At 42.0% G+C, this 14,743-nt stretch overlaps 1 protein-coding gene across 1 annotated transcript in view; it reads left to right on the forward strand.

Moving 5' to 3' along the window:
* LOC307240008 (arf-GAP with Rho-GAP domain, ANK repeat and PH domain-containing protein 1) overlaps positions 1 to 14,290 on the forward strand; it is a 25,574-nt gene extending 11,284 nt beyond the window's left edge. Inside the window, exons 11-27 of the mRNA XM_080013583.1 lie at positions 1 to 128; positions 3,985 to 4,091; positions 4,546 to 4,745; positions 4,991 to 5,076; positions 5,930 to 6,112; positions 6,734 to 6,802; positions 7,135 to 7,237; positions 7,361 to 7,417; positions 7,705 to 7,825; positions 8,717 to 8,810; positions 10,074 to 10,269; positions 10,443 to 10,488; positions 11,006 to 11,319; positions 11,498 to 11,707; positions 12,060 to 12,165; positions 12,771 to 12,918; positions 13,944 to 14,290. The exon at positions 1 to 128 is cut by the window's left edge and continues 27 nt beyond it. Coding sequence (XP_079869709.1) covers positions 1 to 128; positions 3,985 to 4,091; positions 4,546 to 4,745; positions 4,991 to 5,076; positions 5,930 to 6,112; positions 6,734 to 6,802; positions 7,135 to 7,237; positions 7,361 to 7,417; positions 7,705 to 7,825; positions 8,717 to 8,810; positions 10,074 to 10,269; positions 10,443 to 10,488; positions 11,006 to 11,319; positions 11,498 to 11,707; positions 12,060 to 12,165; positions 12,771 to 12,918; positions 13,944 to 13,997 — 2,222 coding nt within the window. The 3' untranslated portion in view covers positions 13,998 to 14,290. The remainder of the gene's footprint in view (positions 129 to 3,984; positions 4,092 to 4,545; positions 4,746 to 4,990; positions 5,077 to 5,929; positions 6,113 to 6,733; positions 6,803 to 7,134; positions 7,238 to 7,360; positions 7,418 to 7,704; positions 7,826 to 8,716; positions 8,811 to 10,073; positions 10,270 to 10,442; positions 10,489 to 11,005; positions 11,320 to 11,497; positions 11,708 to 12,059; positions 12,166 to 12,770; positions 12,919 to 13,943) is intronic.
* The last annotated feature ends 453 nt before the right edge of the window (positions 14,291 to 14,743 follow it).

Below are 14,743 nucleotides of genomic sequence, written 5' to 3' on the forward strand. Positions count from 1 at the left end.
TGCTGGCCTCACGTGGCCAGCCTAGCCCCACCCCCCAGTACCATGGACCAATCACCATCAAGGATCCGCGGAAGCGCGTGTACGCTGCAGTGTTGGGTCATGACCTCTGGGTTTACCACAACAACCAGGTACACACACACACACACACACACACACACACACACCACACACACACACACACACACACACACATACGTTTTAGAAGATTAAAATTCCAAAAAGCAGGAAATAAAACATGGTTTGGTTTAAAAGATCAAAGCTCCTTAACGTCCTCGTCATCATTTCAAATATTTAATTTGCATCCTGTGATTTACTACAATGATTCCAAATACCCTGGTTTATGAAGTAGTTTTTTTCCCATGACATGATTTATGTCATGTGTGTATTAATGTGTGAATTAATGTGTGTATAAAATTATGTGTACTAACGTGTGTATTAACATGTGTATTAATGTGTGTATTAATGTGTGTATTAATTAGTGTATTAACGTGTGTATAAAAATGTGTGTATTAATTGTGTGTTAATGTATGTATAAAAATGTGTGTACTAATTGTGTGTTAATGTGTGTATAAAAATGTGTGTACTAACGTGTGTATTATTGTGTGTATTAATGTGTGTATTAATGTGTGTATTAACGTGTGTATTATTGTGTGTATTAATGTGTGTATTAATGTGTGTATTAATGTGTGTATTAACGAGTGTATTAATGTGTGTATTAATGTGTGTATAAAAATGTGTGGGTTAATGTGTATAAATGTGTGTGTTAATGTGCGTATTAATGTGTGTGTTAATGTGCGCATTAATGTCTGTATTAACGTGTGTATTAACGTATCTATTAATGTGTGTATAAAAATGTGTGTATTAACGTGTGTATTAACATGTGTATTAATGTGTGTATTAACGTGTGTATTAACAGGTGTATTAATGTGTGTATTAACATGTGTATTAATGTGTGTATTAACGTGTGTATTAACATGTGTATTAATGTGTGTATTAATGTGTGTATTAACGTGTGTGTAAACGTGTGTATTAATGTGTGTATTAATGTGTGTATTAACTTGTGTGTAAACGTGTGTATTAATGTGTGTATAAACGTGTGTGAATAATGTGTGTGTTAATCTGTGTATTAATTTTGGTGTTAATGTGTGTATTAATGTGTGTGTTAATGTGTGTATTAATGTGTGTGTTTATGTGTGTAATAATGTGTGTATTAATGTGTTTATTAATGAGTGTATTAACATGTGTATTAACGTGTGTATTAACGTTTGAATTAAGTGTGTATTAACGTGTGTGTAAACGTGTGTATTAATGTGTGTATAAACGTGTGTGAATTAATGTGTGTGTTAATGTGTGTGTTAATGTGTGTATTAATGTGTGTGTTAATGTGTGTATTAATGTGTGTGTTTATGTGTGTATTAATGTGTGTATTAATGTGTGTGTTTATGTGTGTATTAATGTGTGTGTTAATGTGTGTATTAATGTTGGTGTTAATGTGTGTATTAATGTGTGTGTTAATGTGTGTATTAATGTGTGTGTTTATGTGTGTAATAATGTGTGTATTAATGTGTTTATTAATGAGTGTATTAACATGTGTATTAACGTGTGTATTAACGTTTGAATTAACGTGTGTATTAACGTGTGTGTAAACGTGTGTATTAATGTGTGTATAAACGTGTGTGAATTAATGTGTGTGTTAATGTGTGTGTTAATGTGTGTATTAATGTGTGTGTTAATGTGTGTATTAATGTGTGTGTTAATGTGTGTGCTAATGTGTGTTAATGTGTGTATTAATGTGTGTATTAACGTGTGTGTAAACGTGTGTATTAATGTGTGTATTAATGTGTGTATTAACTTGTGTGTAAACGTGTGTATTAATGTGTGTATAAACGTGTGTGAATAATGTGTGTGTTAATCTGTGTATTAATTTTGGTGTTAATGTGTGTATTAATGTGTGTGTTAATGTGTGTATTAATGTGTGTGTTTATGTGTGTAATAATGTGTGTATTAATGTGTTTATTAATGAGTGTATTAACATGTGTATTAACGTGTGTATTAACGTTTGAATTAAGTGTGTATTAACGTGTGTGTAAACGTGTGTATTAATGTGTGTATAAACGTGTGTGAATTAATGTGTGTGTTAATGTGTGTGTTAATGTGTGTATTAATGTGTGTGTTAATGTGTGTATTAATGTGTGTGTTTATGTGTGTATTAATGTGTGTATTAATGTGTGTGTTTATGTGTGTATTAATGTGTGTGTTAATGTGTGTATTAATGTTGGTGTTAATGTGTGTATTAATGTGTGTGTTAATGTGTGTATTAATGTGTGTGTTTATGTGTGTAATAATGTGTGTATTAATGTGTTTATTAATGAGTGTATTAACATGTGTATTAACGTGTGTATTAACGTTTGAATTAACGTGTGTATTAACGTGTGTGTAAACGTGTGTATTAATGTGTGTATAAACGTGTGTGAATTAATGTGTGTGTTAATGTGTGTGTTAATGTGTGTATTAATGTGTGTGTTAATGTGTGTATTAATGTGTGTGTTAATGTGTGTGCTAATGTGTGTTAATGTGTGTATTAATGTGTGTATTAACGTGTGTGTAAACGTGTGTATTAATGTGTGTATTAATGTGTGTATTAACGTGTGTGTAAACGTGTGTATTAATGTGTGTATTAATGTGTGTATTAATGTGTGTATAAACGTGTGTGAATAATGTGTGTGTTAATGTGTGTATTAATGTTGGTGTTAATGTGTGTATTAATGTGTGTGTTAATGTGTGTATTAATGTGTGTGTTTATGTGTGTAATAATGTGTGTATTAATGTGTTTATTAATGAGTGTATTAACATGTGTATTAACGTGTGTATTAACGTTTGAATTAACATGTGTATTAACGTGTGTGTAAACGTGTGTATTAATGTGTGTATAAACGTGTGTGAATTAATGTGTGTGTTAATGTGCGTGTTTATGTGTGTATTAATGTGTGTGTTAATGTGTGTGGTAATGTGTGTGTTAATGTGTGTTAATGTGTGTATTAATGTGTGTATTAATGTGTGTATTAACGTGTGTATTAACGTGTGTGTAAACGTGTGTATTAATGTGTGTATAAACGTGTGTGTATTAATGTGTGTATTAATGTGTGTATAAACGTGTGTGAATTAATGTGTGTGTTAATGTGTGTGTTAATGTGTATATAATGTGCGTGTTTATGTGTGTATTAATGTGTGTGTTAATGTGTGTTAATGTGTATTAATGTGTGTGTTAATGTGTGTATTAATGTGTGTGTTAATGTGTGTATTAATGTGTGTATTAATGTGTGTATAAACGTGTGTGAATTAATGTGTGTGTTAATGTGTGTGTTAATGTGTATATAATGTGCGTGTTTATGTGTGTATTATTGTGTGTGTTAATGTGTGTATTAATGTGTGTGTTAATGTGTGTGTTAATGTGTGTTAATGTGTGTATTAATGTGTGTATTAATGTGTGTGTTAATGTGTGTATTAATGTGTGTGTTAATGTGTGTTAATGTGTGTATTAATGTGTTTGTTAATGTGTGTGTTAATGTGTGTATTAATGTGTGTGTTAACATGTGTATTAATGTGTGTGTTAATGTGTGTGTTAATGTGTGTTAATGTGTGTATTAATGTGTGTGTTAATGTGTGTATTAATGTGTGTGTTAACGTGTGTATTAATGTGTGTATTAATGTGTGTGTTAATGTGTGTGTTAATGTGTGTATTAATGTGTGTATTAATGTGTGTATTAATGTGTGTGTTAATGTGTGTATTAATGTGTGTATTAATGTGTGTATTAATGTGTGTGTTAATGTGTGTGTTAATGTGTGTTAATGTGTGTATTAATGTGTGTGTTAATGTGTGTATTAATGTGTGTATTAATGTGTGTATTAATGTGTGTGTTAATGTGTGTATTAATGTGTGTATTAATGTGTGTGTTAATGTGTGTATTTCTGCGCCCTCATTAGGACTTCCAGGTGGGCGTGGCCTGGTTCATGATTCCTCTGATCGTCGCTGCAGTAAAACAGGGGGGAAAACGAAATCTGAACCTCATCACTCCATACAGAGGGTTCAGGTACCTGTCTGTCTTTCTGCCTGCCTGTCTGTCTGTATGTCAGCTGTCTGTTTGTGTGTGTGTGTGTCTGTCTGTCTGTCTGTCTGTCTGTCTGTCTGTCTGTCTGTCTGTCTGTCTATCAGCCTACCTGCCCGTCTGTCTGTCTGTTTGTCAGCTGTCTGTTTGTCTGTCTGTCTGTCTGTCTGTCTATCTATGTCTGTCTGTCTATCCACCCGTCTGTGTCTGTCTGTCTGTCTGTCTATCTACCTGTCTGTCTGTCTATCTGCCTGCCTGTCTGTCTGTATGTCAGCTGTCTGTCTGTTTGTATCCCTGCCTGTCTGTGTCTGTCTGCCTGTCTGTGTCTGTCTGTCCGTCTACACCCCTACACACCCTCGACTACACGCCTCCACGAGTATTTCCACCGCCTGGTACTTCCAGAACAGGAAGTGTGTTCACCGTGCGGTTCCCCTCCCAGCCTCGTGGCGGACTCTGCGGCCGACCTGGCGTCCTGGCACGCCGTGCTGCTGACCTCCATCCGCAGCGCCCTGGCCTGCAGCCAGGTGGCGCTGCAGCTCTGCGTGAATCCCTTCAACAAGGTGTGCGGCGACTGTGGCGCCGCCGGCCCCGAGTGGGCGTCGGTCAACCTGCTGTTGCTGCTGTGCGACGCCTGTGCCGGTGAGAGCTAGAGCTAGCGTAGCGACGACCACATAGGGATGAATGGAGTCATGATGTTGATGTTAGCGTGGTTAGCCATGCATAGGTAGAGCTTTTATCTGACAGTGGTGAGACTGTTTACAACTGTTTCACTACATGGCCTAAATCACTTATATCCGTCTGTCTGTATGGCTGTCTCTCTCTCCAACTGTCTGTCTGCCCATCTGTCTGTCGCTCTTCTCTGTCTGTCTGTCTGGTGTCTGTAGGTCAGCATCGCTCTCTGGGAAACACTTTGTCCAAAGTGCGTAGTCTGAAGATGGACAGCAAAGTTTGGACTGAACCGTTAATCAAGGTGGGGCGTGGTGTGGTGTGTGGTGTGGGGCGTGGTGTGTGGTGTGGGGCGTGGTGTGGTGTGTGGTGTGGGGCGTGGTGTGTGGTGTGGGGCGTGGTGTGGGGCGTGGTGTGGTGTGGGGCGTGGTGTGGTGTGGGGCGTCGTGTGGTGTGAGGTGTGGTGTGGGCCGCGGTATAGGGCGTTGTGTGGGGTGTGGCGTGAGGTGTGGTGTGGGGCGTGGTGTGGGGCGTGGTGTGAGGTGTGGGCTGCAGTGTGGGGGCGCAGTGTGGGCCGCAGTATGGGCCGTGGTGTGGGGCGTGGTGTGGGGCACAGTGTGGGGTGTGGTGTAGGGTGTGGTGTGGGGTGTGGTGTGGTGTGGGCCGGGGTGTGGGGCGTGGTGTAGGGTGTGGTGTGGGGTGGGGTGAAGGGCATGGTTTGTGGTGTGGTGTGGGGCGTGGTGTGGGCCGCAGTGTGGGGCGCGGTGTGGGGCACAGTGTGGGGCGTGGTGTGGGGCACAGTGTGGGGCACAGTGTGGGGCACAGTGTGGGGCGTGGTGTGGGGTGGGGTGTGGTGTGGGGCGTGGTGTGGGCCGCAGTGTGGGACGTGGTGTGGGGCACAGTGTGGGGCGTGGTGTGGGGCACAGTGTGGGGCACAGTGTGGGGCACAGTGTGGGGCACAGTGTGGGGCGTGGTGTGGGGTGGGGTGTGGTGTGGGGCGTGGTGTGGGCCGCAGTGTGGGGCGTGGTGTGGGGCACAGTGTGGGGCGTGGTGTGGGGTGGGGTGTGGTGTGGGGCGTGGGGGACATGGGTCATCATGTATTTCTTCACTTTTAATAAACTGAAGTTAACGCTGACTTCTATTGTCTCCGTCCTCAGCTGTTCGTTCAACATGGCAACCGGGCAGCCAATCAGATCTGGAGCCCATTGGTTCCAGCCGCAGAGCAGCTGGTTCCAGATAGTTCCGACGACGAAAGGTCAGAGTTCATCAGGAGCAAGTACAGCAGGGGGCGCTACAGGAGGCCACATCCCCTGGCCTCCAGCCCCGCCCTCATCTACCAGGTGTGTGTGTTTTTTTTGGACCAATCCTTGACAGCTGTGAGGACATTTTTTGTTGTGAGGACATTTTGTTGTGAGGACATTTTGTTGTGAGGACATTTTTGTTTGTGAGGACATTTTGTTGTGAGGACATTTTCCGTGTGAGGACATTTTTGTTTATGAGGACATTTTAGGTTGTGAGGACATTTTTGTAGTGAGGACATTTTGTTGTCAGGACATTTTTGGTGTCAGGGCATTTTTGGTGTCAGGACATTTTTGTTGTCAGGACATTTTTGTTTATGAGGACTTTTTAGGTCGTGAGGACATTTTTGTTGTGAAACCATTTTTGGTTGTGAGTACATTTCAGGTCCGACCAAAAACGCTGTATATACTTATTTTGTACTTATTTTCACAAGCTGTGTTTGGCATAGTGAAATGCCAAGGTCCTCACAGTTACTGCAATACAATTATGTTTGTGTGTTGTGTGTGTGTGTGTGTGTGTGTGTGTGTGTGTGTATATATGTACATTAATGTGCATATATATATATATATATATATATATATATATATATATATATATATATATATATATTAATGCGCATTCATTGGTGTGTATATTTATGTATTTATTTGATGTGTGTGTAGAGGTTGTGTCAGGTAGTTTGTGGAAACGACGTCGAGGAAACTCTGGCTCTGATCTGTTCGGGTGCAAAGGTGAGTTCTGTTTCATTCAATTTAAAATATAGTATTATGTTGTATCATGTGAATTTGATTTGGTTCTGTTCTATTTCATTCTATTCTGCGCTAACAGGATAGTTGCTAACCCAAATGCTAACACACGAAGCCAAGCCGTAAACCACCATCTCCTTTGTGTAATTGGCGGCCAAGAGCGTGTTCTGGAGAACAAATCACCAATAATTCATCAATAATCACAGTTATTCTGCACCGACCGGCGCGTTTCATGCAAACTGGACATTAATGTTGGAAACGGATGCTAGCACAGACATGCTACCACGCACGCTAACCAAACAGCCCGTCTGCGCCAGGTCACCCGCCCGTCCGACCCTGACAACCCGTCGGCCATCTTGTTGGCAGAGAGAGCAGGACAGGTTCTACAGACAGAACTGCTGCGACACAACAAGTACACAGGTAATACACACACACACACACACACTACAAGCTGATATATATTTTATAATTTATTATTTATTTGTTGCATCTTTATTATCTATTTCATTATTATATTTTTATTTTCCACTTCCTTTTCTCTAGAGATCCTGCCTTCTGTTCCCCAGTCAGCCAATAGGGGGAAAGACTCCTCCCCTTCAGGTCTGTCTGTCTGTCTGTCTGTCTATCTGTCTGTCTGTCTGTCTGTCTGTCTGTCTCTGCTGGTATATGTGTGTGTGTGTGTGTGTGTGTGTGTGTGTGTGTGTGTGTGTGTGTGTTGCTGTACTTGTGAGGACCAGTGTCGCTTTTTAACCTCCTAAGTGAGGACATTTCGCCGGTCCTTACTTTCTTTTAAATTTGTGTGTGTGTGTGTGTGTGTGTGTGTGTGTGTGTGTGTGTGTGTGTGCTTGCGTGCATGTGTGTGTGTGTGTGTGTGTGTGTGTGTGTAGAGGAGGAGGAGCTTCATGGGAAACTGGAGGAAGATCGTTTTCTCTTCTCGTTGGAAAACGACTCTGCAGCGTGTGACGTCCTGGACCTCAGGGAAGTCCGATCAGTGCTGAGGACACAGCCGTAAGAATACTACAGTACTACTGCAAGTACTGGAAGTACTGCTGCTCAGAGTACTACTACTCACGACTATCTTAGTGTATTTTATTTCAATTACAAGTTTGCGCTTTGCAGAAAAAGAAAAGGAAAACATGAATGATGGAAAATCACTTTCTGTCACAAGGAGGATGTAGATGTATATTTAATACAACACAGACAATTTATTCCATTATATAATTATAGAACCCAGAATCACGATTGTGGCGCCGCCCCTTGCGGCCTCCTGCGCGAGCACCGCGTGCGCACATTAGAGTATTTTTTGAGCTTATAGAGCTTGTGCGTAATCACTGGGTGTCATGACATTTCACTGCATATATGTACGACCGTATGTGTATGTATGTGACAAATAATCTCTAGAACTTGAACTTGAAGTACACATTAAATGAACTAAGGAAGAATAAACAGTGTACCGTGACCTTTAAAGCTCAGTTCACCCAGAGCCGCTGTTACCACGGCAACCTGGTGTTTGTTGTCTCAAGTAAAGTATTCTTTTTTGAAGTTTTTTAAAGTTCAAGACAGAGATCCAGCAGTATGATTAACAAAGTATTCCAAATATACCAAATACAAAGGAAAGGCAGTATTGCGAGTATTGCGCTTTACTTTATCACTATTATTATTATTATTATTATTGTTATTGCAGTGAATATTATTTTGTTGTCATAATAACAATGGACAATATTATTTGTAGATTATTAGAATGCTAATGATATAATAATAATAATAATAATAATAATAATAATAATAATAATAATAATAATAATAATAATAATAATAATAATGATAATGATACTGATAATTATTATTGCCATAATAATAATGATATTATTATTGTTGTTGTTTTTCTTGTCTTCTCAGCCTCCAGTTTGTCGTCCTCTCCCTCTCGGAGCGTCTGCTCTGCGCTGCAGAGACACAGGAAGTGCTGAGGACTCACATGAGCCACATCCTGCAGGTACACTCCTTCATCCCTCCATCACCACTCCTCCTTCATCCCTTCATCATCACTCCTCCTTCATCCCTCCATCATCGCTCCTCCTTCGTCCCTCCATCACCACTCCTCCTTCATCCCTCCATCACCACTCCTCCTTCATCCCTCCATCATCACTCCTCCTTCATCCCTCCATCATCGCTCCTTCTTCATCCCTCCATCACCACTCCTCCTTCATCCCTCTATCATCGCTCCTCCTTCATCCCTCCATCATCACTCCTCCTTCATCCCTCCATCATCGCTCCTTCTTCATCCCGCCATCACCACTCCTCCTTTGTCCCTCCATCATCGCTCCTCCTTTATCCCTCCATCATCAGTCCACCTTTGTCCCTCCATCATCACTCCTGCTTTATCCCTCCATCAACACTCCTCCTTCATCACTCCATCATCATTCCTCCTTCATCCCTCCATTATCACTCCTCCTTCATCCCTCATCATCATCCTCCTTTGTCCCTCTTCACACTCCTACTTCATCCCTCATCATCCTCCTTCATCCCTCTTCACACTCCTCCTTCATCCCTCCATCATCACTCCTCCTTCATCCCTCCATCATCAGTTCTCCTTCATCCCTCATCACACTCCTCCTTCATCCCTCCTTCATCATCCTCCTTCATCCCTCTTCACACTCCTCCTTCATCCCTACTTTATCATCCTCCTTCGTCCCTCTTCACACTCCTCCTTCATCTCTCCTTCATCATCCTCCTTCGTCCCTCTTCACACTCCTCCTTCATCCCTCCATCATCCTCCCTCATCCCTCTTCACACTTCTCCTTCATCCCTTCATCATCCTCCTTCATCCCTCTTCACACTCCTCCTTCATCCCTCCATCATCACTCCTTCTTCATCCCCCCGTCATCAGTTCTCCTTCATCCCTCATCACACTCCTCCTTCATCCCTCCATCATCATCCTCCTTCGTCCCTCTTCACACTCCTCCTTCATCCCTCCATCATCCTCCTTCATCCCTCTTCACACTCCTCCTTCATCCCTCCATCATCAGTTCTCCTTCATCCCTCATCACATTCCTCCTTATCCCTACATCATCACTGCATCCTGTCACTCCTCCTTCATCCCTCGCCATACATCTCTGCCATCCCGCCATTGTCCTGTCACTCCTCTGTGATCGCTCCGTCATTACTCCCTCACTCATCCATCATCCCGTCTGTGATTCTCCCCTCATCCCTCCTCCTTCATCCCTCCACCACACTCCTCCTCCACCTTCCTCTGCAGGTGATACTGCAAGGGGGCGTGTCTGAGACAGAAGCGGGCGGGGTTCTGGCGGCCAGCAGGCTGAGCGTCACCGGAGCGGGCGGAGCCTCAGAGCACTGTGACGTGTGGTGTGTCCTCCAGGCGGGCGGAGTCACCGTGCACACTGCGCACACACTCCCACACACACTGCAGGAGCTTCACACGCACACACTCTGCGGTAACACACACACACACACACACACACACACACACACACACACACACACACACACACACACACACACACACACACACACACACAGCAAATTCATTTTTGCTGTTATTTATTATGTTGAAGAGAAATTTTACCCCACTTTGCTCCTCTCCTCCTTTGCTCCTCTCTTTCTACAGATATTGATCCAGTTGAAAACACTATTAACGTGCAGACTGGAGACAGGTGTGAGACACACACACACACGCACACACACACACACACACACACGCACACACACACACACACACACACACACACACACATTTTTAATAGACCATATACTTTCTAAATCTATTTGACCATTTCTCACTTCTTGGTTCTCGCTTCTTTAGTCAGTCGACCAACCAGTTATTTCTGAATAATGACCACTGTCTGTTAATAAAAAAATATAGTAATTATAGTAAATACTTCATTCATATGTAGGGCAGTAGTTTGTTACTTTGTTGTGACTATATTTTTCAATGGAAGCTATTAAACTAGACATACTAGTTATACAAGTCGCCATACTAAGTAAGTAGGACGATGGTCAGCCAGACGGGCATTACCACAAAGTCACCCCCTTCAGAGTGATACCAGACCTCATCACCCTGTCGGGTTATTTAGAGATAATGACCGGCTGGGTGGACGTCATCGCTCACATAATGTACCGCGCTCTCTGATTCGTTTGCTGACTGACGCTAACCTCGCTGTGATTGGCCAGGAGCGTCTGTCTGCGATTTGAAGACGAATACAGCTGCGAGTCCTGGTTCAAGCTCATGAAGGAGGCTGCCGCCAATCAGAGCACAGCGCCCCCCGCAGCCAATCAGAGCGCAGCGCCCCCCGCAGCCAGTCAGAGCACAGCGCCCCCCGCAGCCAGTCAGAGCACAGCGCCCCCCGCATCCAGTCAGAGCACAGCGCCCCCCGCAGCCAATCAGAGCGCACTCCGCCCTTCCCTCTACCAGAAGCTGAAGATTCCAGGAGGAGGACGAGTTCCTGCAGCGATAGAACGCTGTGTCTCCCACATCACCCAGCATGGTAGCTGTCTGTCTGTCTGTCTGTCTGTCTGTCTGTCTGTCTGTCTGTCTGTCTGTCTCTCTTTGCCTGTATGTTTGTCCGTATTAAAGTCTGTCTCTCCCTCCACGCCCCCTCTCTCTCTCTCTCTCTCTCTCTCTCTCTCTCTCCCCCTCTTCCTCTCTCTCTTTCCCTCCATCAGGTCTCAGGGTTGAAGGTGTTTACCGCCGTTGTGGCCTCGCCTCCAAAGTCTCCCGATTGGTCGAGGCCCTGGGGCGCTGCCCAGGCTCCGCCCCCCTGGAAGCGGACGAGCAGGGCGTGATCGACGCCGGCTCCGCCCTCAAACAATATGTCCGCCAGCAGCCACCACTGCTAATGCAACAGCACGAGGAACTCTGGGTAACTGCTGCAGGTCAGTACCTTTGGCAGGAAGTGGTACAGCAGCACAGTATGCACACTATAATATATAATAGTATTATTATAATATAACTTATTATCATTATAATATAATAATACTATTACTATTTGTACTATTATTTTAATATAACATAATATTATTATCATCATAACATGGTATTATTATAAAATATTAATGTAATATTATTATAATATTATAACATAGTATTATTCAAATATAATCTTCTTCTTCTTCTTTGGGCTGCTCCCGTTAGAGGTCGCCACAGCGGATCATCGGCCTCCAATACTTTGTTGTACTCTGTTCTGCGCATCTTTATATAATAACGTAGCATTATTTTCTCTCTCAGCTGAACCTGATGAGCAAGCGAGGCTGGTCTCTTATCGACAGTTGCTACAGAAACTCCCTGACGACAACAGAGCCACTCTCAGCGCCTTGTTCGGACACTTCTACATGTAACACACACACACACACACACACACACACGAATCACTCCTCTTTTAAAAGTGTCTTTTAATTGAAACACCAAAACACATGTACTACAAGGGCTCCAGGGACATCATGGTGCTCTGCCTCCGGCTGGAGCTTGTGGATGAAATTGGTTCTCCTTAGATCTCTGGAAACTACTCTGTCCTGGTGTTCCTCAGGGTTCTATTCTGGCCCCCATTCTGTTTTATATATTATTTAATATTTATTGCATTATATATTATTATACATTATATATGATATATTATACATGGTTATACATTATATATATATTTTTTTCAACAGCTTTCAAGGTATTTCTTACCTGTTATTCAGTGTTGTTTAACAGTTGTTAGAGTTGTCTTTTACTTACTTTATTGTTTAACCCACACTATTATCCCACAGAATAAACAGCAGCAGTTTCTGTTTGCTCGAGCTCTAGAAACCTTTGTATCATTTTTTTCTCCTCCTCTTGTCTCCTCATCCCCTCCTCTTCTCCTACCCTCACTTCTCATCCTCCTCTCCTTTCACCTCCTCCTCTCCTCTCCGCTCGCCTCTTCTCTTCTCTTCGCATCCCTCTCCTCCTCCTCCTCAGAGTCCAGCTCCACAGTTCTCAGAACCAGATGTCTCCTCACAATCTCGCCGTCGTTTTGGTTCCGACTTTTTTTCAGAAGTTTCCTCTCAGCGCAGATTTCCTGCGACTGACGCGAGAGTTCATCATCCACCACACGCTGCTCTTCCTGGTACAGTACCACATAAATAATGCATAAGTACTACATAAATACGACTAAATAAATACTACTCGCTACACGGCTCTGTGGAATCCTGGATTCTGATTGGTCATTAGCAGCAACAAGCGGTCAATTACTTCTGAATAATAACCGCTTTCTGTCAATAATGACCTAGCGAGCCGCTACATAGGAACTACAATGGAAGACTGCTGTCCAGTAAATAGTTTATTATTATACTATATTTATATTTTATTTATAACAGTTAATAGTTTACTATTATATTACATTTATTTATAACAGTAAATAGTTTACTCATTTGTAGGTTTGCTAGAATGAGAAGCTTAGTTTATAAGACTTATGAACGACTCGTTAAACGCAAATAAATGCTTTAAATAATTCAGGAGTCTGAAGTCACTTCCTCACAAAGAGTGAATTTTCAACAAATGAAAGTAATCACTGAAATAAATCGAATTGTTCATATTGAATTGAAATAGATTTTAGTCTTTGCATTCCACCAAAAGAAATACATTTGACGGAATGGTATGGTTCCTGTGATATTCCATTTTACACTCCGAGCGAGCGACCCTTCTCGTCGACCGTTACACCAACTGAACCAAACCGAACGACTCTTTTCACCGAGTGACTTGTCAAGAACCGAATCTGAAAATTAGTCAAACCTTTCATCACTACTTGCTGGGCATACTAGATTTAAAACTTTGCATACAACACTAGATATAAAAACTAAACTTACTAGCTATAAAACTAGAAATAATAGTTATAAACACAGATACAAATCAATATTCTGTCTCAATGTATTATTTTATTTAGTAAGTTATTATTTAGTAAGTAGCCATGTAATAATAAGTAAAATGTGCAGCCAGGCAGTCATTATCACTAAATAACCCCTTCAGAGTCCTACCAGACATGGCCACCCTGGCGTGTTATTTAGAGATAATGACCGGCTGGATTGATGTTATCTCTTACTTAAATACTACATAAATCCTACCATGTTGAGGTACTGAATCCTTCTTCCTCAGAGTCCTGGAGCAGAGGAAGGGGATGAAGACGTCGAGCAGATCACAGTGTTTTAAACCGTCAGGGGGCAGAGCGTGGAGACAGAAATCACTTAAAAATGATATGGACCCCGCTGAGATGGTATTGGAAGATGATTCAGATATGGGTTACAGATTATAGATTATTAAAATACGTTATCATGCCCATAATAACAATTATAGTAATAAAAATTATAATAATCTCATTGTGTATCCAGTTTTTTTCTCACGCTAAAGGGATGTAAAATCTTTACAGACATTGTATTGTATTGATCAGGTTCTGTATAGATAATGTTCTGTATTGATCAGGGTTCTGCTGCTTGTCTTATCTTATCGTTATCTTTTATTCATGTTTCCATGGAAATTACAAAATAAAGATATTCAGACAGAAGGTTTAGTTTTGTTCTGTAAGGACCATCGTGTTGCTCTGTGAGGACCAAGTCTTGTTGATTTCATGTCAAGTTTATTTGTATTACCCTTAATCAGAATAAAGTCTCAAAGGGCTTCACAAACCTACATTTTACATAGAAATCAACAGCATCCCCTGGTCTGAACCTTCATCCGGGCAAGGAAAAACTCAGAGGAAACCCTCAGGGGAGGAAAAAAGGGAGAAACCTTGAGAAGGGGCCACAGAAGGAGGAATCCCCCTTCCAGGATGACCAGGCTGCAATGGATGATGAGGGAGCAACAATGACAGTATAACATGACAAATCACAGGTGTGGTGGATGGGGTGGCTTAGGTAGCCACACTTGATGCTCGTTGGTTGGGCTGGCGAGCATCAGGT

Source organism: Zeus faber (genome assembly GCF_960531495.2).
Source record: "Zeus faber genome assembly, chromosome: 14".
Lineage (NCBI taxonomy): Eukaryota > Metazoa > Chordata > Actinopteri > Zeiformes > Zeidae > Zeus > Zeus faber.